The sequence below is a fragment of the Carcharodon carcharias genome, chromosome 30 (genome assembly GCF_017639515.1).
Source record: "Carcharodon carcharias isolate sCarCar2 chromosome 30, sCarCar2.pri, whole genome shotgun sequence".
Taxonomy (NCBI): Eukaryota; Metazoa; Chordata; class Chondrichthyes; order Lamniformes; family Lamnidae; genus Carcharodon; species Carcharodon carcharias.
The window spans coordinates 17,288,816-17,314,688 of record NC_054496.1 but is presented as its reverse complement, the minus strand read 5'-3'; the positions used below and the strand labels follow the sequence as shown (position 1 = coordinate 17,314,688).

Here is a 25,873-nt window from a genome sequence, read left to right as displayed (position 1 = left end):
GCTTCTAGAAGGAGGGATGCATTTGATGGGTGGGGTGGAGTAATGTGGTATGGAAGGAAGGGTGGTTTTCTCTGTGGATTGTGAAGGAGCAGTGGGAGTCCCATGGGTATAAATGTGAACTCAGTTGTAGTCCACCACGCTTGCTGTATTGGGTAAGAGTCATGAAGGTGGTGACGTTACAGCATCCTCTCCAACACTCCAGACGCTGTAGAAATCATAATTTAAATGGACGAGTGAGGAAATGCAGATGGACTTAAAGTGGAGAAACATTAGGGTAATGCTCAGTGCAGCAGGAAATGAGAAGCCTGTGAACAATGAATGGATATACATTATCAAAGGTGAAAAGGAACAGGATGTGGGTGTGACTATTGACCATTAACTTGAGAGCCTCCAGTCAATGCAAGGCTCTTGTCAACAGGATTGAACAAGCACTCATATTCATCACATTAGATTATAAAGCAAAGCAAATGATTTTAACCCTTCAAAGCTCATCGGTAAATCAGACTTGGAACGTTTTGTGCGTCTATATTCTCAGAAGCCAACTATGCTATGGAGAAAGTTCAAAAGAGAACTAAAGGAATGATCGTGTGGTTTAGATTTAATTTGTTTGACGTGAGATTTCTGGAACTGAAGCTTTATCAAGATGAAACTTGGGCTTCCTGGGACCCAAATGATGTGTCCCTTTTTATATTTAGTGAAGAGGTTATTTAAGAGAAGCAGGCACACAAAACCAGTGTTATCAGTAACCTGGTTTTAGGGAAACTTGCCCCAGAGAGGGAGCATTCTGGAAAATTGGAACATCTCCCAGATCTTTAAAATGGTGAGAGACATGGATAATAGAGACATTGGCAGGCTGTTTAAAATGAGCTGCGGGTGCCGAATGAAAAAAGACAGACATGCATTTACATAGTGTTTTTCATGACTGCCGGATGATTCAAAGAATTTTACAGCCAGTGAAGTATTTTTGAAGCATAGTCACTGTTGTAACGTAGGAAATGTGGCAGCCAATTTGCACACAGCAATCTCCACAAGCAGCAATGTGATAATGACCAGATAACCTGGTTTTTTTGTGATGCTGATTGAGTGATAAACATTGGCCAGGAATCTGGGGAGAATGCCCCTGTGCAAATCACATGAAGATAACATTCAAACTTCAGCAGAGGGAGTGTGGAAATAGAGCTTTCTTCTACCACAAAAAATCCATGGAGTGGAATTGCAAACAACTTGGTTAACATGGCATCACTGGTCTTGTAAGAACAAAAGTCAACAAGTTGGATAAACACCCATTTAAAAGAGGGTTTGAGGTTGTAAGAATGAGAGAGGAGAGGATGTGTTAGTACCTGTGAGCTGCGCTATGTTGTTTGTACAGTCCAGCTGTTCAGAATTTATTGGTGTTGTGCGGGTTGAATGGTTAGCCTTGAGTTTTCCATCATTAACTTCAGGGGTCAGGGAGAAATGTCAGAGAACTTATCTTTTTGGTGATGTAGCTGTGGTTAATTTTCTCCTGAAGATTGAGGGGTTTACATAGAGCTTGTGTGTGCACAGAGAATGGGGATGACAAATCATATTTTCTTATTTTGTGATTTATTCTTACAAGTTAAATTTTGGAATAATTCTACCTACTCTGGCTCTTGTGGCCAATTTCCATATTCCTGAAAACCAGATTGCAGATGTCACCTGCACGTCTTTTAATTTCCTTATTAACTATGACCATATGGGCTCCAAGAATCCTGGAATGTGCTTCAATTCATAAGGTAGACTAATACTAAAAGTTTTGCCTAAGATATTTTTGACAGCAGTGCACTTTGCTTCAGTCCCTGTGCCCCCTCCCTGCCTTAGAGGAGTTCCTCTGACATAGACCAATGTAGTAAGTTGGTTTGTAGATGCACAGATAAGAGTCCCAGAAGCAACTAGTCAACAGCATCTGAGTGGCCACGGAAGGGTGCCTGGACAATGAGCAATTGTCCAGGACAAAGCAGCCCACGTGATCAACCAGCACCTTAAACGATCACTCCTCCACTGGTGCACAGTGGTAGCATTGTGTACCAAGATGCATGGCAGCAACCCACCAAGGCGCCGTCAACAGCCCCCTCCAAATCTCTGACCTCTACCACCTAGAAGGACAAGGGCAGCAGATGCATGGGAACACCACCACCTACAAGTTTCCCTCAAAGCCACTCACCATCGTGACTTGGAACTGTATCGCCATTCCTTCACTGTCGCTGGGTCAGAGTCCTGGAGCTCCCTCCCTAGCAGCGCTGTGAGTGTACCTACACCATGTGGACTGTAGTGGTTCAGGAAAGCAGCGCACTACCACCTCCTCAAAGGATTAAGGATGGGCACTAAATGCTGGCCTAGCCAATGACACTAGCATCCCTTGAAAGAATTTTAAAAATTGGTTGAGGGCTTGTTCAGCCACACCCAATCATGTTCTCCTTTGACTTCCATGCAGCTACATGTGCACTTTCTGCAGAAGGTCACTTCATAGTGAATGGGAGTGAGACTCTGGGATGACTCAGTTTCTCCTTCTCCAGGCCAGAAGCACTGTAGCCAATTGTCCACCTCAAACCTGAAAGTGACTAATTCAACACATACTGGGAATCAAAGTCAGGGCCTTCTGGTTACATAACTTAGCTATTACTGCCTGCATCAGACGAGGCACAGGGGACCTGAATTCAAGTAAGGTTACAATCATTAGTTAATGGATATAAAATGCCAATATAAATTATTAATTTTTGCCCAAATGCCACTCTGTGCGTTGACAGATTGAAATGAGTTACAGGAGGACATTTTGAGGTCAAGCTGTTCATTACACTAAAGTTAAACATTGTCAGAGATTACTGCAGGCGACCCTGTTAACTCTTTGAGTGCTGAAAGGAAATTTCAGTGGGTGAACAGTGCTCCATTAACGTTCATGCTGGAATGTAGACTTTAACAGTAGGTTTTGTACTGAATGCACCCATGTTATTTACAGAGAGCGAAAATAAAATGCTGTCTTGTTACTCATTTTGATAATTGCTTCAGCCTTAAGAGAAGTTTCGACAACGACTATCGGGCCTGTGTTGCTTAGGCTACACAGAGAATGCAGCAGTCAGAGTTCTTACACCTGATCACTATCTAGTGATTCTGCAGTAAACTGGATTAGGCTGGCTGGGATTATTCATGCTTTTGGCACTCACTATTGTTCACAGATGAGGAATAGCCACACTGGGGTGAGGTGTGTGTGTGTGAATAGTCCAGTGTAACCCTCACCCCTTTCCCTGGCCTCTAATGCTGTGATAGATCTTAAAGTGGGGGGAGACTGGGGCAAGCACTCAAGATCATCTCAGTCTGTGACATAGGGTGGATTACTAAATGACAGAACTGTGATATGGGGCAGCTCTCTATTTGAACTACTTATGGAGAAATCAGTTTTAACTAAGATTTTTCAAATAATGGACATAAAATGTACAATTTAAGCTGACATATATAATGACTCATCAGCATCATCCTTGATATCCTGCTGCCACAATTCCTAGAATATTCCCTTACTAAGTATTCTGGCACTGATTCCTTGGATCCATTACAAATTAAATTTTACATTTGAATCCTTCAAGGAGCAGCAGTAATGTCCATTGTTTCTTCACTAAGTGAGCAGTAGCTACAGTCGTGTATCAGCGGAGGCTTTTCACTGACTCATCCACTAGCAGCCAAGAACCCTGGAAGCAAGCAACAGCTGGAGGGGAAACTCTCCCGGTGCCTTAGGTCTGATACCGCCTACTGAGGCCCTGTTTGTTGATATTGGTGCAGTTGACAGGAAGGTTTAGATTGATTCTGCCTTAATTCCTTAGCTTTTTAATTACAGTGTATGATGACAATCTAGGTAACAGTGCACTGTTAGCAGATGGTTTAATATCTGAGAGAAAAGTCGTGCTCCTGAGAAAGGGGAGTTGTTCCTTCCCATTTTATCTCCTTTTCTAAAGGTGCTGACTGTTTGCTGCTGCGCAGACACTTTTTCCTCTGTTACCCAAGTCTCTCTTCTCATGTTGACCTTCGCTCATGAGATATTCAGCTGTAGGGGCATCACAGCCAAGCACGATCCTGTCCTCCTGCGATTTTAAAGATACTCATTCAAAAACACACTCATTCCAGGAGATATCATTGGAAAGCAATTCCGAAAGAGAACTTGGACTGATTTACTCTTCATTAGATGATGGGCGCAGAGGCCAATTGTGGTTACTTCACTGGCTAGGATTGGCTAACCCAGTATAGACTGGGGGTCAAATTGAGATCCCAGCTGCTCTGTGGTGGTTTCGTTTCTCATGGCCCTAATCATAAGGCCATAGCAAAAAAACTCAGTGTTGTCTGTCACATTCTATCTTGACTGTAGTCCAGAGCAACAACAAGGTGATAGATGCTCGTTCTGGTGATTGGAACCAATTTCCACTTTGTGCAAACTGGTGTCAGTATCGACATGTTTGGGTCAGGTGCTGTACAAATTGGATGGAGAGGAAAACTCCCTCTACGCTGCCTCTTTACCCTCGGTCCAATCTCCAGAGGTTGCATTTTAACTCCCAGACTAATTATGTGGGTGAGATTGTGGACGGCTGCCTATTTTCTGCTCGGCTTGCTTTCCATTGAAGTTAAAATCATTGCCCAGTGATGTCTGAAGGAGTGTTTCCATCTTGCGGTCCTGTGACACAAGCTCAATAGTGGGGTGCCACCTCTACTCAACTGAGTTACCCATTATTCTAATGCACTGTCCAGATCTTTGCAGCCAAAGGGAGAAGGTTAACGGTGGGAGCCACAGGTACCAGTGGGAAAGGGAGATGAGTCAATTTTGCAGTTAGGCTGGTACACCTGGGCTCATGAGCAGCGAGATTGGACAGGGTATTACGTTACCCAGGGAATCCTGCTTGTGTGTGATTATTTTTTAGTGGGAACAGGATCTGACTCGATTCTAGTTTAATGGACAGTCAATGAGGTACCAGACAGTTGCTGGACCTGCCCCTCTTTAAAAGTGCATTCTGGCAAAGAAACCAACATTTGAAAAGGAGGGGAATGAAATGGTGAGGTAAACAAGAGTGGGTTTATTTTTTGAAGCTGCCATAATTTGCTATGTACTGGTATATGGGGAAAAACAACAGCCCTATCTGCTGTTTATCAGCTACCTGAGACAGGAAATGCCAGCATGCATTCCTGCAGCCTCCCACCATCTCTGCTTTTACACTCCTTCTAGCTGAAGTTATCAGGTGGGGGAAATGGTAGGTTGCATTCCTACGGCCTGTTCATGTGTGATGTACACTGTAACAGCAAAAGCGACACAAAACACAGTCGAAAGCAGAGCGATAAACATCATAGCCAGCACAGTGGCCCACCCAGATTCAGTTTATCAGTGAAAAGGTACAGGTTGGGAGGGGAGAAAGAGGAGGAATGATGGCAGACTGTTGTTTCTGAACAGCGTGGCAGTTTGCTGTGTGCTTCGGAGTAGTTTGTTTATTGCTATTTTTAAATTTAGCACACCGTTGTTAAAGCTGAGTGGCAACGACTGGACGTCTTTCTGACTTGTGGGGTTATTGCCCACTTATGTGATGCCTCAGGAGAACACATTCCAATCTCTCTGATTACAGACACTGTGAATCCCCTTTTATACGTGACCCAATCTGAATGCTTTATTTGAACTGCAAAATATTCACCCATTGCGATTGTGCAAGAATTTTCTGTTGGTTCCCTGTAGATTAGGCTTTATCAGAGGAATGGGAACAGGCTGACCTGTTAACACCAGACTGCAGTTTTTGTGGGGTCTCCAATACTTGAGAGGAACCCAGTCATTCGTTGAATGTTTTTCTCCCTAGATTTCCCTTTCTTCCCTCCCCTGCTGAAGGTGCTGGCTGTGACTGCAATAGTTCCAACTCTGTGGTTACCAGACAGGTGAATATTTTGCCCTTTCTCCTGGAAGGTGACTGAAGCACTTTTGGGTGTTTCATCAGAATAAAGGCGCTATATAAATACAGCTTGTTGTTGTTGATGGCTTTTGAATAACAGAGGATGTCATAGTGAAGCCTGACTCCATGCTCACCCGAGTGCATGTTTCCAGCGGCCACAGTGATGAGGAGTGGGAACCCTGACTGATTTCTCCCCTCCACACCCCCACCCCCACCTTACCCTGAATCAGAGGCCAATCCCAACACCCTCACTGCTCACCCAATGGCACTGAGCTAATCCGACACCAGAGATGGGGAGATGGTGGTGTAGCGGCAGTGTCACTGGACTAGTAACCCAGAGGCCCAGGTAGTCCACAACAGCTAGTGGGATTTAAATTCAATGAATAAAATCTGGAAATGAAAGTTTGTCTCAGTAAGGGTGACCATGAAACTATCATCGATTATCATAATGCATCTGATTCACCTCTGTCCTTTAGGGAAGGAAATCTGCCATCTTTACTGGGTCTGGCCCACATGGTGCTCCAGCTCCATAGTAATGTGGTTGATTCTTAACTGGACTCTTAAATGGCTGAGCAAGCCGCTCAGGGATGGGTGACAAATCAAATGCTGGCCTTGCCAGCGATACCCACAACCCATGAAAGAATAAATAAACAAAAAAATGCCAACCAATGCAACGCTACGAGTTTGCTGAGGAGAGAAACTCTGCTGTGGGTAGGATTCAGCTGTGACTTCCTCAGGAGCGAATCCCTGGCCTAGGGGTATAGGCCGTCTCTGTACAAATGAGCTGGGACCACAGCAATCTCTTTTATCAGGTGAGGAATGACCCTGCCAATTTGCACCTGATGAGGTGAATGTGACAACTTGTGTATCTTCAGCTGCAGCATTTGTTTGTTTACACAAAATGTTTGCACAGAGTATCATTTGTGAAGAAATCCTGTCAACATGGTCAGGGTGGACTCACTTAATCCCACTGCAGTTTAACGAGAGACTAAAGATTAAATAACTCCGCAGAGTAAACACTTGAACACTGTCGACTGTTGGCCTGTAAACCAGGCCCTAATTCCCTGAGGCTCCTCTCAGGCCTGAATACTAGCTGCTGCTGTCAGCCTCCGATGAAATCGCTCAGTCAGGCAACAGAACTGTATCCAGTTTTATTTTGGATAGTTTTTTAACATTGTTACCAATTTCATTTTTGTTAAATCAATTAAATAATGCTTGGAAAAATTGATTAATCATTCCTTAAGCATTTATTTTAGTTGACTGCCTCTGATGAGAGTAGTATCTGGTAAATCCTTGTGGGGACTGAGTTGAAGCTGTAATTACGTGGTGTAATCTTTGAATTCTAATGTGCATTTTTTAATTAAATAATTCCTGGAAATGTCCCTTTTTTTTCTTACCCAATTGAACAGCGCAACTTCGGGGTCAGTAGTTTAACTTCTGAGGTGACAGCACCATGTGAGTTACAGTGGTAAGTGGGTGATTCCTCTCTGCCAGACTTGCAGTATAGAAGCTTTGCTATACAGCTATCAGTTTCAATTTATTTATGATCTATCGCCCTCAACTCTGTCCTTCTCTATGTGCATGCTGCAGCAGAGCAGTCCAATCCAACCGGAGTGATTAACAGGCCAGGGCTCCTCCTCCTTTGATTGTAACCACCCCCACCCCGGCCTATCTGTGATGGGTATGTAAGCCCTCCTCAACCCACCAAAACTGGCAACCCTGCTTCACTGAAAAAGCCAGGAGCCAGGAGCCAGCTGGTGGTCAGTCTGGATTTTGGCTTTCTAGTATTAACCCACTATATATCCTGGCAGTATTCGTTCCTCCTGATATAAGAACGGTAGCCAGCAAGAAAGAGCGACTCCGTCAAACATCAGATGAGAGGCACCCTCGACATGGTCATACACCTACACCCAGCCGCCTAAAGTCAAGGAAGAGCTTCATGAACAGTGTTGTTCCATTACAATCAACCCCATCTGAAGCCTGCATTGCCTTGTGGAAAGACCGACTCGCCAGTCTCGAACAACCCCCAGCGATGGAAATTCTATCAGCTGAAAGCCTTCCCCCAGGAGCTAATTGCAACTGGGCAACCTGAAAGTGCCTTAACAGACGTAGGACTGGCGTAGGTCGTTCAAAGGTGTCTCTAAGCAAATGGGGATATACAACCTGCCCGACAACTTGTGAATGTGGAACTGAGCCACAGACTATGCAACATCTCCTGCAATGTCTATCGCTAGAGGAACCCTGCACTGTTGCAGATCTTGCCAAATTCAACAACAAGGCGCAAAAATGTGTCCAGTTCTGGCTGGGCCATGTATAGACTGTCTGTGGGCACGATAAGACGACCCAGTGTTAATGAGCCCCTGGTGAGAGTGCACATTCTTGAACACATTGAGAAAGAAAGAAATTCATGTTTAGCCAGAAGTCCGCTTGCGTAGCATCTTTAAAGCAAGTTTGTAAGTTGGGTTGAACACCAATCAGCAGTTGGGAGAAGGGTTAGACTGAAGGTGATGTCGATCACAGAATCATGCAATGCTTACCGCACAGTAGGAGGCCATTTGGCCCATTGTGTAAATGCTGGCTCTCTGCAAGACCAATTCACCTAGTACCACTCCCCCAGCTTTTCCCCATAGCCCTGCAATCTTCTCTTCAGATGATGATCCAATTCTCTTTTGAAAGCCATGTTTTGAATCTGCGTCCTGTCACACTGCCAGGCAGTGCATTCCACATTCTAACCAAAGTGGAGTTGTGAGGATGGGGTAGGTATACCAAAGTGAAGGGCAACTCCATTGTGCATATGAGGACGAGTTGATGGCTCTGCTACTAACTGAGGAGTGAGAGGGATTTCGAGTCAGCAAGGTGGAAGTTGGGAGCTGGGACAATGAAGAGAGGCAGAGATGGGATGGGGATGAGTTCAAATTGGAATGGGATAATAGCAGAGTATTAGATGACTGAGCTTTACTCACCTAAACACTGCAGTCCAAGCAACAACTATTATCTGATTAGTAACTATCATTTAGACATAATACAGAAAGAATCTTCACTGAGCAGCTATATTGGCAACAACACAGAGAAATGCCTGCAGCTAATTGCAAACTGTAGCAATTAGTTCTGAATTAAAACATATTGGAGGAATAGCGAAAGAAATGCTTGTTAGCTGGGGAATACAACTTCAAACAAAAAAGAAACTAACTTGCATTTATATTGTGTCTTTCACAAACTCAGGATATGTCATCTCTTTTGTAATATTGAAAATGTGATAACCAATTTCCACACAAAGACCCACATGGGAATAAGGACCAGAATTTTTTTCTCAGTGATACTGACTGAGGATAAATATTGATCAGGACACTTTGAAAAGTATTTTGGAATATTTTATGTACACTTGAGAGGGCAGAGGGGTCTCTCATTCCAGAGACATCACCTCCGACTCCCTCTGCTGCTTTCAAGGGAAATTTTTATGGGAAACCGCCAAGGTTAGGAGCGAAGGTGGGTGGGGTTCGAAAATCCCAGACAGTTAAACGAGTTCGACTGGGATTTCCAGTCAGTCTGCGGTTTTCCGATGTGACGGGGGTGATGAGGAGAGCGGGGGCAATTTGACTGCCACGAGGCAGGCACCCGGGAGGCAGTAGGCCGGGATGGGTCAGTGCTCCAAGCAGGCCTTTAGGACCTCCCTCCCTCCCTGCCTGCATGGGAGTACAGTCAAAGGCCACCCTGCAGAGGCATCCACCCTCCACACTGCTGCCCTGGCTGCTTTTACTAGTTTTCTCTTTGAATTTTTAAAAAGGTTGGTGAGAGGGCACTTTCTTGTGAAAGAGCTCTCTCAGTTACATATCCTTTTACTGCAGCCTTTAATTGGACAGGGACCCCGTCTCCACACCAGATTAGGGGGCACCATCCTGCGAAAATCCCAGAGTGAATCCCCCCCCCAGCCCACCTTTGCCAGGAGTGGGTTCAGATCCCACAAACTGTCCCAGTTCCTGTTTCCCACCCCCGAGGTGAAAATTCAGCCGTAAGTGTCAGCCTAGGTCATGTGCTGAAGTCTCGAGTACGATTTGAGCCCACAATCTGTTGACAGAGGTGAGCGTGCTGCCAACTGACACCTTTCACTGCGCTTATGTTTTTTTTTTCCAAAATCCTTTGTCCATTTTGGCCCTGAGTTGTGGCCTTTTAACCCATCTCTCCAGGAAGCACTGCTCTTGGGGGTTTGACCACTGGCTTACCCAGTCATCACTCCGGGGGCCTAGGTAGTGAATGTCGACATAATATTTGGCTATCATTGTCAAGCCCAATTCTGGCCTCTCCTGACCATGTAATCGGGAGCAGGAAACCCAAATTTTTCTGTGCCCTTACCCAGAGCCCTTTGTACTGCTCCTACCACACCTCCCTCTGCAGCTGAGACCAAATAGTTTGGCAGAGACCACAAACTGAAGCAGGAATCCTCTTGGTCATGTATGACACAGCAGCATTATCACACAACATCATTATCTGCACAGCCAGAAGAAGGAACTTAACAATACTGTATTATTAGGTACAACTGAGGGCATTTTATGAATCTGTATCTGAACAGGGAGGGCACCCACTGCTCCTGCCTACTATGTGGTGAGTCATTTGATTCGAAGGCACATTTGTACAGCCACCTCCTTGTGGCTCTGTAATGTTGTTGGTTCTCTGCAGGTCAAGTTGTTTACGCTGAGGAGACCCTGAATTCCTCTAATGAAAGAGCCTCTTTGAATCCCCTGATGGCCCCGTGGATGAGGCACTGCATTTGTAGCTCAAAGCTATGCAGACTAGAAGGCCCCAGGCTGGATCACTTACTCTCTCATCCAAGTTTACACATGGGAACAAGGCCAGCCAGCTCCTGGGGAATTGTTCCTCAAGAGTTCAACACCTCGAGTTGAGGAGGGTGGGGGGGGGGAAACGTTTTTGTGAAAAGCAGCAGCAGAGCCTTTTCCCTTTGAATTCAGCAGAAGAAATAAAATTCAACCTAGAATCCTGGAGCATGTAAGGTGATCGACCGCAGCAATATCATGGTTCATTGAAGAAGATTCACTGTAGCTATAAAAGTGTCTCTTCACAATAGAGGACATTATAGGCTGGGGAAAAACATATCCATGTGCTGGAGCTGTGCCTGGCCGGTTTGCTATTTTCACTGTGAAGCCTTGGCCCTTTATAGTCAATCCTCTTCCTTCCTAATCAGTGCCCCCCCCTCCACCCCAAGCCCAGCCAACCACCATACTGCCCCAGCTGAAGATAGCAGAGGTATATTCATAGCATGCTCAAAGGAGAGGCGGCCGGTATTGGATTTCCAACAACCATTTTCTCTCTCTCTTTCTTTCTCTCTCTCTCTCTCTCTCTCTCTCTCACTCTCTCTTCACCCCATTCAATATCCTAATCTGCTCACTGGACCAGAACATGGGGACCTGAGATTGTTTTATTTTGAGACAATGTTGAAACATTAGCAGGCTGTTTTCTTGTGACCAGAATGTGGTGCAGATTTCTGTCCTCGCTTGTTGTGAAGTTTGCTTTAGCATCAGATTGTACCTGTGTTAAACTCTCCCACTATGGCCAGCCGCCAAGGAACTTTCTCCCAGTATCGAGGCTGTTACACCTGTGGAATCCTGTCTTAGTAATGGGCACTTGGCTGCAGTGTGGATATGAACTATCTCAGTATGATTCACAATATATGCTAGGCATTAGGGTACTGCCTCCTGTTTCTGAGCATATACAGCACCGCAGTCCAGTTGGCTGGATATGAGGATTACAAAATGAATAAGTCTGCACTTTACACTGCCTCTTTGAACCCTCAATTCTTTCCATGACTTTCCAGCTTTCTCTTCAAGTCACCGACACTATCAGCCTCCTGTCTCAACAACAACAATGTGCATTTATATAGCGCCTCTTAGATAATGAAACCTCCCAAGGCACTTCACAAGAGCATTGTCAAATGTAAGTCTCATAAGGAGATATTAGGTCAGGTGACCAAAATCTTGGTCAAAGAGGTAGGTTTTAAAGAGCGCTTTTTAAAGCAGGAAAGCGAGGTAGAGAGATGTAGGGAGGGAATTACAGACCTTGGGGCCTAAGCAACTGAAGGCGTGGCCACCAGTGATGGAGTGATTAAAACTGGGAATGAGCAAGGGGTCAGAATTAGAGGGGCGCAGATATCTCGGAGGGTGTGGGGCTGGAGGAGATTATAGAGATAGGGAGAGGGGTGAGGCCATGGTGGGATTTGAAAACAAGGAAGAAAATTTTTAAAATGAGGCCGTTGCTTGAACAGAAGCTGGTGGAGGTCAGTGGAGGGCTGGAGTGATGGGGGCGTGGGGCTCGCTGTGAGTTAAGACACAGGCAGCAGAGCCTCAAATGTTCGCCATCCTCCAGGTGAAGTAGTTCAATCTAAAATGGACTGTTCACCTTCCAGCTGCTGAGCTTGAGCCTGTGGCCTCCTAGTTACAGATTTTGCAATTATGTCAAGCAAGATATTAGGGGTGAGTTTAGTCACATAAGGTTGGAAGGGTTGTGCTTTGCTAGAGCAAGTGGAGTCATCTCAGTTTGGACTTTAAAGTTGTGACTCCAGTTCAGCAGTTAACAAACCACATCTGCTTTGCTGGAATGCCTGCTCTAGAAGTCCTTCGTTCACTGAAATATTGGGCTCAGCTCCACAGTCATCTTCCTGCACAGAACAATCTGCTCTTGTACAAAAATTTAAAGTGGGTTGAAACCTGGTTGCTGACAAGCCAAATCTCACCAACTAGGTTTGAACAGATTCAAATTCTCAGCCTGGCACCACATACAATTACTCTGACTGGACTCCTTCACCTCCCGTCCCCCTCCTCTCTAGCCTGACTTGTTGCTGGGCTGGGAACTCGTGGGTACAACTAACCCTTCAGTGCCTCGCTGAAAGGACATTCATGTGGAAATCTACAGGATGCATATCGGTGGGTGGAGCACTGGGCCTGTTCAACTGCATGGGGCATCACAGTTCCACTTATACAGCTCTCACTGGACATTTACAAGCACGTGCTTTCTGAGGTCTCGGGATAGCAACTGGGAACAGAATCTTGCCTAAATTTTCTCTCCGAAGCTCTGTGCTGACAAAAACCATAATTTGCATTTATATTGTGCCTTTAATGTAGTGAAATGTCCCAAGGTCCTTCACGGGGGCCATTATCAGATGAAAATTGGCACCATTCTGGCTTTGACCAGCTAACCTCATCCAGCCAGGGATCTTCCATATTTGTGTGGCTCAGAAATCCAATGAGCAATGTACTTATTTACTGAGCTTTGTACTCTCATTCTTAATGCCAAAGGACTAAGTTAAGTTGTCAGCTCTCCATGTGCCACACTGAAGCCATTTTTGTTCATTTTACTATCTGCCCTCGGGCAGCAGAAGGAGTGTTTACCGCTCGAGGGTTTTGAGTTCCCTGAGGAGTCCCACTCCATCCACCATTCTATTCTGGATTTCCAGCTCAAATTTCCAAGAAAGCGATGGAGCTGTTCCCAGCAATCTGTTACTAGGATGCGTTTCGGTTTTATATTGGTTTGATCTCTGACGGATGAGAGGAAAGGGGCTGAGCCTCCTTGCAGCGAATGGAAAGGGCTTCTTACCATCTCAGCAAGCAGCTGTGAGTTAACAAAGAGACTCTGATGGTAAACATCTCTCTATTTCCACAAGCAAGACTCCACAATTCATGAACAGCAGATATTTTAGTCTTGAGTAAAGATTTTAATTGTTGCACTGATAAATCTACTTCATCACTTTCCCGGGAAAACGTACTAGAAAAATGTCAGTGCTGGTATGGACTCAATGGGCTGAATGGCCTCATCCTGTGTTGTAATGACTCTATGGGTTGGATTTCGCACTGAAGCCGTAGACACTGCAGCCCCCGCCCTAGCTTAAAAGTCAAGAGAGATCCTGCTTCCGCTTTGCCAGGTCACCCTGAACCGATTTTACAGCTGTTGTGTTGTTAATTGCCTCAACTTCACCTGGGAGGAAGACCCACCTCTGAGATTGCCACCGATCAGATGGCCAATAGCTCCGTAGTCTCAGCAGCGCCACTGGGAGAAGTGGCCACTGCTGAAACTGCAGGCAGTCAACCATGCCAAGGAGCCATGGAGGCTAGATTCAAAGATGAATGGGGCAGGGGCGGGTGGTTTGCCTGGTCCAGTCTGGGAGGGGGGTAGCGGACGGATACTATGGTGAGGAGGGTGGTCTCTGAACAGGAGGGGCAGCCCCCTTTGCCTGCATAAAGGCAGCCAGGGTATACCTGGCAGTCTCACCACATGGCTTGTGCAGTAGAATAATGGCATTGGCGGGAGGTGGCCCTTAGGTGGCCAGTTAAGTATCTCAATTGGCCCAGTGCCTTCCCCAGCACTGGTAAAGTATTTATAGAGGCAGCTAAGCTATGGATGTGGCACCTCATTTTATGCCCCCCTTTTCTCTCAGTGCACTCCCCACCACCTCCTGGCAAAGTGTGAAATTCCACCCTTTGTGTAAGCAGAAGTTATAGAATCAGAAACCACATACAGATTTCCCCACCAGCTTCATATTCTAGAGACTCCAAACTGGCTTCTGTCTGACTGGTTCAACATTCGATTGACTTTATTAATTGCTGCTCCATATCGGACATGTTGAGTGTAAGATGCCTTCGAGGTCTTTCCCAACTTCACTTTTGACTAATTCAAAAGTTCTATTTCTGATGTACGTGTGTCGCTCATTTTTCCTCTCAATGTTCAGTGCTTTTCACTGAGCCAAAAACGTACAGTACAAATCAGAGGACACCCCGCTCAAACTGTACTCTGGTCAGTTCACACCGTGTTCTGGTCAACAAGCCGTAGAGCAGTAGAGAGAAGAGACTAGGGCCTGATCTTTAGGCCCCCACCATTTCCCCAGCTCCAACCCAACCCTGGACCATTTTCCTGGAGGCAGGATGGGAGGGGGGAGGTGCAGGGCTACCCACCGGCACATGACAGGTAGCCGATTAAAGTAACTAACCACCTATTAAGGCCTGCAAACGGAAGCCCACTGGGGTTTTCCAGTTGGCCTCCAAGCTCCCTCGGGAGGCAAGGGCTGGTTTAACAGTCCTGGGGTGGCCTCCCAGTGACAGAGCCAGTGCCTCATACTCCAGGCAGGTCTGGAGGGGCCCACGCTGCTCAACTGGATGGTCTAGCAGCTGCAGGCTATCCTCCAGAGGCCGTTCCCATCACCTCTCCCTCCCCAGTGGTACCCTGGCTGCAAAATAAAAAAAATCTTTATTTCAACTTTTCTTGGAATTTTGATGCACCCTTTCTCTTACTTACCTCCCTTTGCAGGGAGGCATCTGATTGGCCCACCAGCTTCGAGAAGCTGTCTGCTACCTTTAATCGGATGATGAACCTCTGGCCATGAACTGGCTGCTCTGGAGGGAAAGAAGTCACAATGAGTGGCTGTTGCCCATACATTGCAAGCTGCTGACCCCCATTTGAACAAGTCAGGAAAGTCCGGATAGACTCGGCTTTTCAGCCTGGAAAGGAGGTGACCAGCTGCTGATCTGTGAGGTAGTGATTGGTTGCTGGGCCAGGCTGGGTGAATGGCGGTCAGAGCTGCGTGTTTGCTTTCTGCCCACTGCTGTCCTTGGCTGATTAATATGACCTTACAAACAATCTTACAGGGGTTAAAGGAAAACTAGCTAATAACAAGGGGAATAGAGCAGTAAACACAATTTGCTCAATCACATCAAAAGGTCAGTCTCAGTTCAACAGTTCAGTGGTCGCTGCTCCTAAATTGATTTATACTAATAACCACGCCTGAGATGCAAATGCTGAAGGTTAATAACGCTGCAGTGGGACATATTGTGTTGTACAGATGATCATTGGATTAAAAACTGGTTTCTGCTGCTTTTAAAAGTTTGAAAACAAAGAATGATAACAGGTCAGTGAGGACACTTTCTACAGGGTGATTGGGAAGCAGCTGGTTCTGACTGATTGCTGGTGGCTGCTGGGCTAGATGAATGGGTCTGCTGGTGGCTGCTGGGCTGAAAGACCACTGGGTGAATGGGCTGCTGGGCTTGGTTACTGCTGCTCTGGGTGAATGGCCTGCTAGTTAGCTGCCAGGGTGGGTGACTGCTCTGATTGGCTGGGAGACTGGGCTGAGTGACTGCTCTGATTGGCTGGGAGACTTGGCTGAGTGACTGCTCTGATTGGCTGAGGGACTGGGCTGGGTGACTGCTCTGATTGGCTGGGAGACTCGGCTGAGTGACTGCGCTGCTGGGCTGAGGGACTGGGCTGGGTGACTGCTCTGCTGGGCTGTGCCATTGCTGTCCTAAAGTGGTTAATGTAACCCCATAAACAATTCTGCTGTTTTCATTAAAGGAAACTTGGCCAATGACAAGGAAACAAAACAGTAAATACATATTTTATTCAACCGCGTCTTCCTCTGGGTTGCAGAGAATTATTATGGGATGTGTTGTGCTGTGTACAGATAGTGATTGAATAAGAAGCTGCTTTGAACTACATTCTTTCTGTGGTTTTGAAATATCTAACACAGCTGTATTGTGAGAGTTTGTGTTCACTCTTCCTCCTCCACAGTTACATGATGGCTGTCAGAGCAGTTCACCGCTCAGCACTCTCACTGAGCCCCTTGGCCCAAGTTGTTATTGTGGAGGATCGCGGGCACTCTTGCTTCTGGATTCAGGAGTTGCTGTGGAGATGAATGGATGACCATGATTTTATTTTATAGAAAACCTGGGCATTCAGGTCCAAGATGTTTGTGCATCCTAAACCACTGCCATAGAGCCTTCAACCATTCTGCCCCTTCATTCTTTCCTAATCCCATTCTCTCCACCATCAAAAGTCACTTTGACCAGGTCTTTGGCCCTGCACTGACATCTCTCCTACATCCTGCGTCTGCCCTCTGTTCTTTTTGTAAAACACATTGGGGTGTGTGTATGTGTGTGACTGAACTGATACAAGCCTTTATCATTCATGGGATGTGGGCTTCGCTGGCTAGGCCAGCATTTATTGCCCATCCCCAATTGCTTTTGAGAAGGTTGTGGTGAGCTGCCTTCTTGAACCACTGCCATCCCTGTGGTGTAGGTACATCCACAGTGCTGTTAGGGAGGGAATTCCAGGATTGAACTTTATGGGTGAATTATAATGGTTTTAATAAATGAGCAGCAAATAAAACCCCACATCAACATGAGTCAGAATCGGGCCTTCTGATGACCAGTGTCAGCAGAAGCTGATGTATGTCCACCCTCTTGTTCTCTCTGCGCTGAGGTAATGTGTAGTTAGATCTTCTTGCCTCCTTCCTAAGGCACTGGCTCCTCCCTTAGTGCTTGGCTCCAAAGGTATTGCTGTCATCTGGCACCCCATTCAAGTGGCTATTCTTCATCTTGGAAACTGAACAGGAGGGGTTAGCATGCTATTTATAAGAGCCAAATCTGATCCCATCCACACACAAGTACTTTTCAGTATTAAGTCACTGAAGCAGTCAGGAGCAGGAAGCTGAAACCAATTGTAGCACCACAGCAACTGGCCCAACTTGGTACAGCTGAGCAAGCTTCTAATCTGTACAGTTCAGTGTAATGTTGATGATGGAGATCCTGCTCTAGGGCAATGTGTAGGAACCACACTGATATTCAACAATCTTTTTCTGATTTTGTGTGTGTGTGTGTATATGCTCTATCACACGCTCTCATGCGCAGCCACGTACACACACAAACACACATTCTCTTACTAACTCACTCTCTCTCTCTCACACACACACACACACACACACACACACACACACACACACACACACACACACACACACACACACACACACACACACACATCCCCTCCCCAACAATAAACACACTTTCACTAACTCACTCACTCTCTCTGTCACACACAGCCTCATTCTCTCTGTCTCTCTCACTCACACACACTCCAACAATAAACACACTCTCACTCACTCTGTCACACACACCCTCATTCTCTGTCTCTCTCTCACACTCACACACACACACACACACACACACACACACACACCCCAACAATAAACACACTCTCACTAACTCACTCTCTCTCTCACACACACTCTCATTCTCTCTGTCTCTCTCACACACACACACACCCCAACAATAAACACACTCTCACTCACTCTCTCTGTCACACACACCCTCATTCTCTGTCTCTCTCTCTCTCACACACACACACACACACACACACACACACACACACACACACACACACACACACACACACACACACACACACACACACACACACACACACACACACACACACACCCCAACAATAAACACACTCTCACTAACTCACTCACTCTCTCTGTCACACACACCCTCATTCTCTCTGTCTGTCTCACACACACACACACCCCAACAATAAACACACTCTCACTCACTCTCGCTGTCACACACACCCTCATTCTCTCTGTCTCTCTCACACACACACACACACACACACCCCAACAATAAACACACTCTCACTAACTCACTCACTCTCTGTCACACACACACTCATTCTCTCTGTCTCTCACACACACACACACACCCCCAACAATAAACACACTCTTACTAACTCACTCACTCACTCTCTCTGTCACACACACACTCACTCTCATTCTCTCTGTCTCTATCTCTCTCTCTCACACACACACATGCACATGCACACACACCCCCCCCAAACAATAAATACAATGTGGATTAACTCTCAAATAGTGAGAAATAAAACAGCAGCAAACTTCAAACAGGTTTTTGTTTATTGAGAAGAGAGTAAGGGTTAATTCTAGAGCTCACTGCCTATGAGGGTGGTGGAAGTGGAGGCAGTTAATGATTTGAAAAGGAAATTAGATGGGCACTTGAGGGAAATAAACTTGCAAGGATACAGGGATAGAGCGGGGCAATAGGACAGATTGGATTGTTCTACAGAGAGCTGGCATGAACTTGATGGAACAAATGACCTCCTTTAGTGCTGTTATGATGCTATGCCAACTCATAACATTTTAGAGTACATTGGGAAGTCTATCAGCATTCTCTGAAAGGGCTATCCACTCAGCCCCTTTTCCCCATCTGGACATATTTTTCCCCTCGTATTTATCCATTTCTCTTTTGAAAGCTGTTACACATTTCGGCATGTTTCTGCTTGAACCGTGTCCCAGTGATCCTCTGGTCAAAAACCCTCTCAGCCCTTTCTCTTTGTACTGGTGCTGATGAGATGTAATCTATGCCCTCTGAGTTACTGACTCACCAACCACTGGAAACAGATTGTCCCTATTGACCTTAACAAAACCCTTCATAATCTCGAGCACCTCCATCAGTCATTTCTTTTCTCCCTGTCTCAGAGGAAGGTGTAAGGATAAATCGTGTTACACAATGCAGACGTGGGGCTGGACAGGCAGCAGCTTGGCCACAATTAATGTGCGAGAAGGTCGGCAGTTCAAGACCCCGGGACACTTCTGACTTAATCATTTTGCCAAATTTAATGCGTTCCCCATCTGACTACAAGGCATTCCATCTCCGAGGAAGGGAAGCACTGACATTTCCCAGCCCACCCATTCGGTTCACATTTCCTGACTTCTGGTTGACTAGAAATGCTGCTTGTGGAGAATTTCTCAGCCCAAGCTCTCCTGCCAGGACAGGGAGAGAGGGAGAGAGAGAGAGAGAGAGAGAGAGCAAGAATATATTTTAAAAGCAGTTTTTACGTCAAATAAGCCCAATCCCTGAGTCTAGCAGTGAATAGTTTAACACTCCGGCAGCTTCTATTGGTTCCTGTAACTTGGGGGAGAAAAATCTGGGCTGCAGATGTGTACGGATTCACTGGAAGTCAACAGGAAGATCGAGTTTGGAAGGCAAGTCCAAAAGGAACTTTCCTAATGGATGAAGGCCTCAAAAATCCTGCCCACTCTGATGGGGAGGTCAACTGGAATTTATCCTGTTGTTTCAGTGATGTGTGGGTGCATTTTTATTAAGCACAAGAACAACTTACGTTTATCTAGCGCCTTTGACATCCCAGGCACTTCACAGGAATGTTATCAAACAAGATTTGATGCCTGAGTCACAGAATTCTTTGCACTTGGGCAGTATCAGGTACCCCCAGATATGGTATGGATGCGAGGCAATGCCTTCCTGTGTGTTGTCTTGACAATGTACCACAGACCCAACATCACAGCACCTTCTACTGTATCAAGTGGGCCAGTTTTATTCACTGCCTCACACCAACCTTTCCTTCTTCCTCCCTGCTCATCCTTTTGTTCTGCTTATCTTGTGGGCCCCTGCTTCTCTTCCTTGGCCCCACCCCAGAGAGAAATAGATTTATGCCAATGACTGCTTGTGTTTTAGGGGCATCATCTGTTGCAACTTTATATACTTTAGAAATGGGTATGAAAATATCCTGATGCTTGATACTTATTTAAGTTAAAATCAACAAACTTGGGGTGAATTTAAACCCAGGTCCAGAATTGAATGTCCTGTTAGAATCTATCACACATATCTTGCTGTACCACTGAATTCCTTGTCTCCTGTACCTGTGCTGAATTTAAATCCAGGTTGCAGACATGAAAAGATAACAATGGAAACCCCATCTCCCATCAGAGAGGACACTTTGAATGCCCTCTACTTGAACTGCCTAGAGTTCACGTTTTTTTTTCTCTAAATGTATTACACCAGAAATTGACGTGAATCCTTTTACTGACCTTTCACAATTACACTGAGTGTAATTTTTCACATTAGTCTTCTGATGTGATAGTCATCAGAGACACGGAGGATTATATTTGGACGCAGGAATTGCACAATCCTATTGTATTAATGTCATATTGTGATGTTGAGTCTGAGCCTTTTAGTTATTCATTTCAAGCTTCATTTGGAAAACCGGGAATTCCTGTATGGGTTGGTAGTAGTGTTATACACCTAGTAGGGTTAGTTTTCAGTATGGGTCTGGAGCAGCGTTACACACTGGAAAGGGGCTATATTTCTGTATGGGCTGGATGAAGCATTCAATAATAATAAAGCCAGTTTAATAATCCAGATTCCCGATAGCACTTTATAGGGAATTCCAGAATGGGAGGCAGAGCTTCTACTACCTGTGGAAGTCAGAGTCCTGGATGCTCTTTCTCCACTGGACCCTTGATCTTGGCAAAGCAATTAGTCATCACTCAGTTTGAATGTGATTAAGAGCAATGTACAGTCACCCCAACTCTGTGTAAACACCCTGCAAGGCCCAAGAAAGCCTGGGATTAAATGGTTAAAGAGCAATTGTGGCCAACAAAATAGTGTGGCAGTCTCAATAGGCCGAAGTTCCCCCAGACCCTGAGCAGTAGGGGGTGATTTAGAGAGGGGGCCTAGTTTGATGGACCAATAAGGGTGACAGTAGATAATCAGCATTAAAAACGAGTGTGCCTCCTGGAAGATTAGATACCGCTGTCTAGTCAAATTAGCACGGCTAGTTAAAGAAGACAACTGTAGGTTGTTGGAATTTTCACACTGGCCATCAGAGTAACCATGACAGAATCAGAAATACTCTTCATCATTCTGATTTTCCAACTGTTTTTATAAAATGTGTAAAACACCTGAAAGAAAACAATTCCTGGACCGGAATAAAAATATCTTTATTTCTATTGGCATGATTTCAACAAGTTGTATTTCTGTAGCACCTTTAGTAATGCAGTAAAGTAAAGGAGAGTAACAGACCCTGAGCAGTAGGGGGTGATTTAGAGAAGGGGCCTAGTTTGACGGACCAATAAGGGTGACAGTAGATAATCAGCATTAAAAACGCCCCTTTTAGGGGAACGAAGGCCATTTCCAAATGCCATGATGAAGCAGGCTCCGCCTCAGTCGAATTGCAGATGAACTGGGGGTGCATTTCATACAGTTTTTCATGAGACAAGGAACAAGCTTAGAGATGAATTAGTCAATTTGTCAGCAGCCTGCCCCATCAGTCCCTCCAGCAGATGTGTGGAAACTATTACAACCAAATAACTGAGCAAGTTCCAATATTGCTCCACTGCTAGTAGATCCCTAATCAATCTCTTCATTATAATAAAGACAGGAGTTGTGGAAAATAGTCGGCAGGTCAGGCAGTATCTGCGGAGAATGACGACTTTTTGTGAAAACTGATATAAGTTAGAGATGCAGTGAACCTTAAGCAAGTGCGGAGTTAAGAAAAGACGGGGGCAGGGGAGAAAAGAACTGTCCATTATTATTGGATTGCCTAGAAATGCGTTTTATGTAGAAGCTAACATAATTCTTTATTTCCAAGCTGTCACACGTAGCTCTTCATTCTAGCTGTCTTGTCTCTTACAGCTTCCCTGCCCTTCTTCATGGTGGAGTTCAACGCTGTCAAACCATATCGTCGTGGCTTCTACTGCAATGATGAGAGCATCAGTTACCCACACAAGGAAGAGGAGACCATCAGTGACCCTGTGCTGTGCATTGCCGGCATCTTAATCACAGTCGTTGCTGTAAGTTTGTGTATTTCTTCTGTGTGGTTAACATTTTCAGGGACTGTGCCAAAATGGCTGATACTGTTTTGGTGTGTATATCCTTTCATTTCCGATCTCTCTCTTTGCACAAGTAGTCCACTCCTGGCCAACAGGGTAGTTATGAAGTTGCTGCTGGGGAAGGGGAGAGTTTGGGTAGGGAAGGCTCAGTCACATCTTCCACTGGTAAATACCAGCGTCAGTCCCACTTGGAAGAAACTCCCTTCTCAATGTGAACAGCTGCATTGTCTTTATTCAATTCCAAAGCGATTGACGATTCAGGAAGATGCTGCGTTCTCTTCAGTGGCTGTGGCAGATTGTTTATTTATAAAGAATACATTTATGACATCACAACATGCAAAGGAAATGTGAAATGATTTGGGAGTTTTTATACAGCTATGAGGTAGTGTGATTCATTAGTCACACTAGTGATTATTAATAGGAAGTCTGGGGTGCTGTATCAGAGGGCCCTTGCCCAGACATTGGAGTTTCTGATACACAAATGGGGAATAGATATATGGATAAGCAGATATATATGTTAAACAGAGACCAGAAATAACAGCATAGTGAATTGTGTATTGGAGCATAAAGAATTCATTTGATCCCAGTTGGGCCATGGAGGCAGGTGTTGGGTGAGCGAAGTGGTGTCCTTTAAGGATGTTCCCTGAGCAAGTCAGCCACACACATTCTTTCATGGGGGGGATGCTGTTTCGACACAGTGAGGAGAGGTCAGAGGGTCAGGCACCATCAGCATCTGATGGGAAAACCTTACTCCGGTTCATAGAGTGATGTGCAAGCAAATTTGAAAAACACTCCGCTTGCACTGAGTATCGTTACTTATGGTAAGCGACAGAATGGGAACAGAGCTCTGGATTTGAAAGCCAGAATACAATGGGACTTCGCATTCGGATGGTGCTAGTTCAACATTGCACTGGGAGCATGGCATTACACTGGCATGCACGCACGACCCCTTGTATCTGTGGTTTCCAAAATACAATACTCCTATAAGGCTAGTGAATCTTTTACTGATTGAAAGAGCTGGTTTCACAGGAAGGTATGGCATTGAGACAGGTCATTACGATAGGGAAAGCCAAAAGCAAAATACTGCGGATGCGTTACGGCAAGGCATTATAATGGGATGGGGCAAAACATGGTAATAGGCAGGTAATGGGATGTGGCTTTGCAATGGTAATGTCAGCTGTTTCAACCAGTAGGGCAACGGCAACTTATATGACACCTTTAACATAGTTAAAAGTCCCAAAGGGCTTCAAGGAGCATTATAAAACACAGCATGACACGCAGTCATGTAAGCAGATATTAGGTCAGATGACCAAAACCTTGGTGAAAAAGGTAATGAAACCCAAAATCAACCATGATCAAATTGAATGGCGGAGCAGGCTCGATGGGCCATATGGTCTACTCCTCCTATCCCTTGTGTATGGGTGTAGGTTTTAAGGTGTGTCTGAAAGGACAAAGGTGAGGAAGAGAGGTCTTTGGAGGGAATTTCAGAGCTTGGGGCCTACACATCTGAAGGCGTGATAGAAACTGTCCAGATATAGTACCACAGGCTAAATAGAAAATAACTTTACATTGATGGAAAGCCATTATAAAACAAACCTTGCGTCAACACTTGAAACACTGACTCGGAGCTAGCATAGAGAAAATGGCAGCACCAGGATCGAGAATGAGTACAATAGGACAGGGAAGGTGAGAATCAAAAAGAAGGAAATGAGGCTGTCAAGCCCTTAGTCCCCATTTTCTCAGAAGCTACTGTACATGCACTGCCCATTCCCTGTAAGAGAGCACCAGAATTTATAGAAATTTTAACAAGACCTGTTTAAATGGAAATAGGGAACATCTGTCCAATCTGATTGGAGGTTAACCTTAACACAAGGTTATATAAAGATGTCATTTGATGAGGAACAGATGCTGGCAATTTGTCTAACAGCAACTACTTTAACCCAGTGGGTGCTGTCACAAAGCCTGGAAGTGTGTACAAACCCCAGACAGAAATAAAGAAACACTAGTTTTGGCTGCTGACACTGATTGGAGGAATATTAAATAATGAAGAGACATGGCTTAATGTGGACAATTGCTCTCACACTAATCGATTCCTGATCTAATTAAATCAGTTGAGGTTATTACTATATGGTGAAAGGCTATCAGTTTCAATCAGGGTGTCTTAATTAACCAAATTAAAATGTTTTATTAACAGCAATTCATTTTCATTCTCTTGGCTGAATATTATTAATGGGACTACATTTTTTAGCAAACAATGCAGAAATTCTCTTGCAATTTTATTTTGAAGTATTGGCATTGGACCCTTTTAATAAGCAAGCTGCTGGAGGATATTTGGGGCAGGGTATTAACCAAGTTGTGTGAATTGCATTTTGTATGTTTTTAAACATGTATTTTTAAATTTATCCTATGGTGCCAATCAGATCGGCACCACACCCACAAACATTCACTCCCTCCACCACCGACGCACAGTAGCAGCAGTGTGTGTACCATCTACAAGATGCACTGCAGGAATTCACCAAGGCTCCTTCAACAGCACCTTCCAAAGCCACAACCTCTACCATCTAGAAGGACAAGGGCAGCAGATAGATGGAAACACCACCACCTGAAAGTTCCCCTCCAAGCCACTCACCATCCTGACTTGGAAATATATCACCGTTCCTTCACTGTCACTGGGTCAAAATCCTGGAACTCTCTTCCTAACAGCACTGTGGGTGTACCTACACCATGTGGACAGCAGCGATTCAAGAAGGCAGCTCACTGCCACCTTCTAAAGGGGCAATTAGGGATGGGCAATAAACACTGGCCCAGCCAGCGAAGCCCATACCCCATGAATGAATTTTAAAAAAATATTGGCATCACAAGCAAAGCAGGCTATAGTGCTTATCCCTAATTTCCCTCGAGACTATGGTGATCCGCTGCAATCCATGTGGTAAAGGCACTTGTACAATGTTGTTAGGGAGGGTTTTCCAGGATTTTAACCCAGTGCTGATGATGGAACAGTGCTACAAGTCCAAGTGAGACTTGGTGGAGGCAGTGTTCCCATGCACCTGCAACCTTTGCCTTTCTAGGTGATGGAGATCCTGGCTATCGAGGAAGTGGTTGGGATCTCTGTAATCTGTTGCAGCATGCCAAGAAAGGAGGAGTGATTTGAATTTCTACAGCATCTTTCGCAACCTTGGGAAGTCCCAAAGCTCTTTGCAATGAATGAGGTACTTTTGAAATTGAGTTCATTGTTGTAACTTGGGAAGTAAGTTTAACCTTTTGGCTGAATTCTCAGTAATTCAGTGAGGCACCAGAGTGGGTCTGAAACTGTAACCACCCCAATGTGTACATGCGCAGTTGTTAGTTCCAGGGTGACAGTGGAGGAAAAAATTAGCACCACATTTTGTGACACAATACATTAGTTTAAACATTTAGTATGTGGTCCAAGCACTTCCTGTACACTGACATCTTTTCTTTGGTTGAGAAGGTTTAG

At 45.2% G+C, this 25,873-nt stretch overlaps 1 protein-coding gene across 2 annotated transcripts in view; it reads left to right on the top strand.

Moving 5' to 3' along the window:
- LOC121271299 (phospholipid phosphatase 3-like) overlaps nt 1-25,873 on the top strand; it is a 106,974-nt gene that overhangs the window by 16,255 nt on the left and 64,846 nt on the right. For both annotated transcript variants that reach the window (XM_041177189.1, XM_041177188.1), the window contains exon 2: nt 22,202-22,359. In XM_041177189.1, coding sequence (XP_041033123.1) covers nt 22,202-22,359 — 158 coding nt within the window. The remainder of the gene's footprint in view (nt 1-22,201; nt 22,360-25,873) is intronic.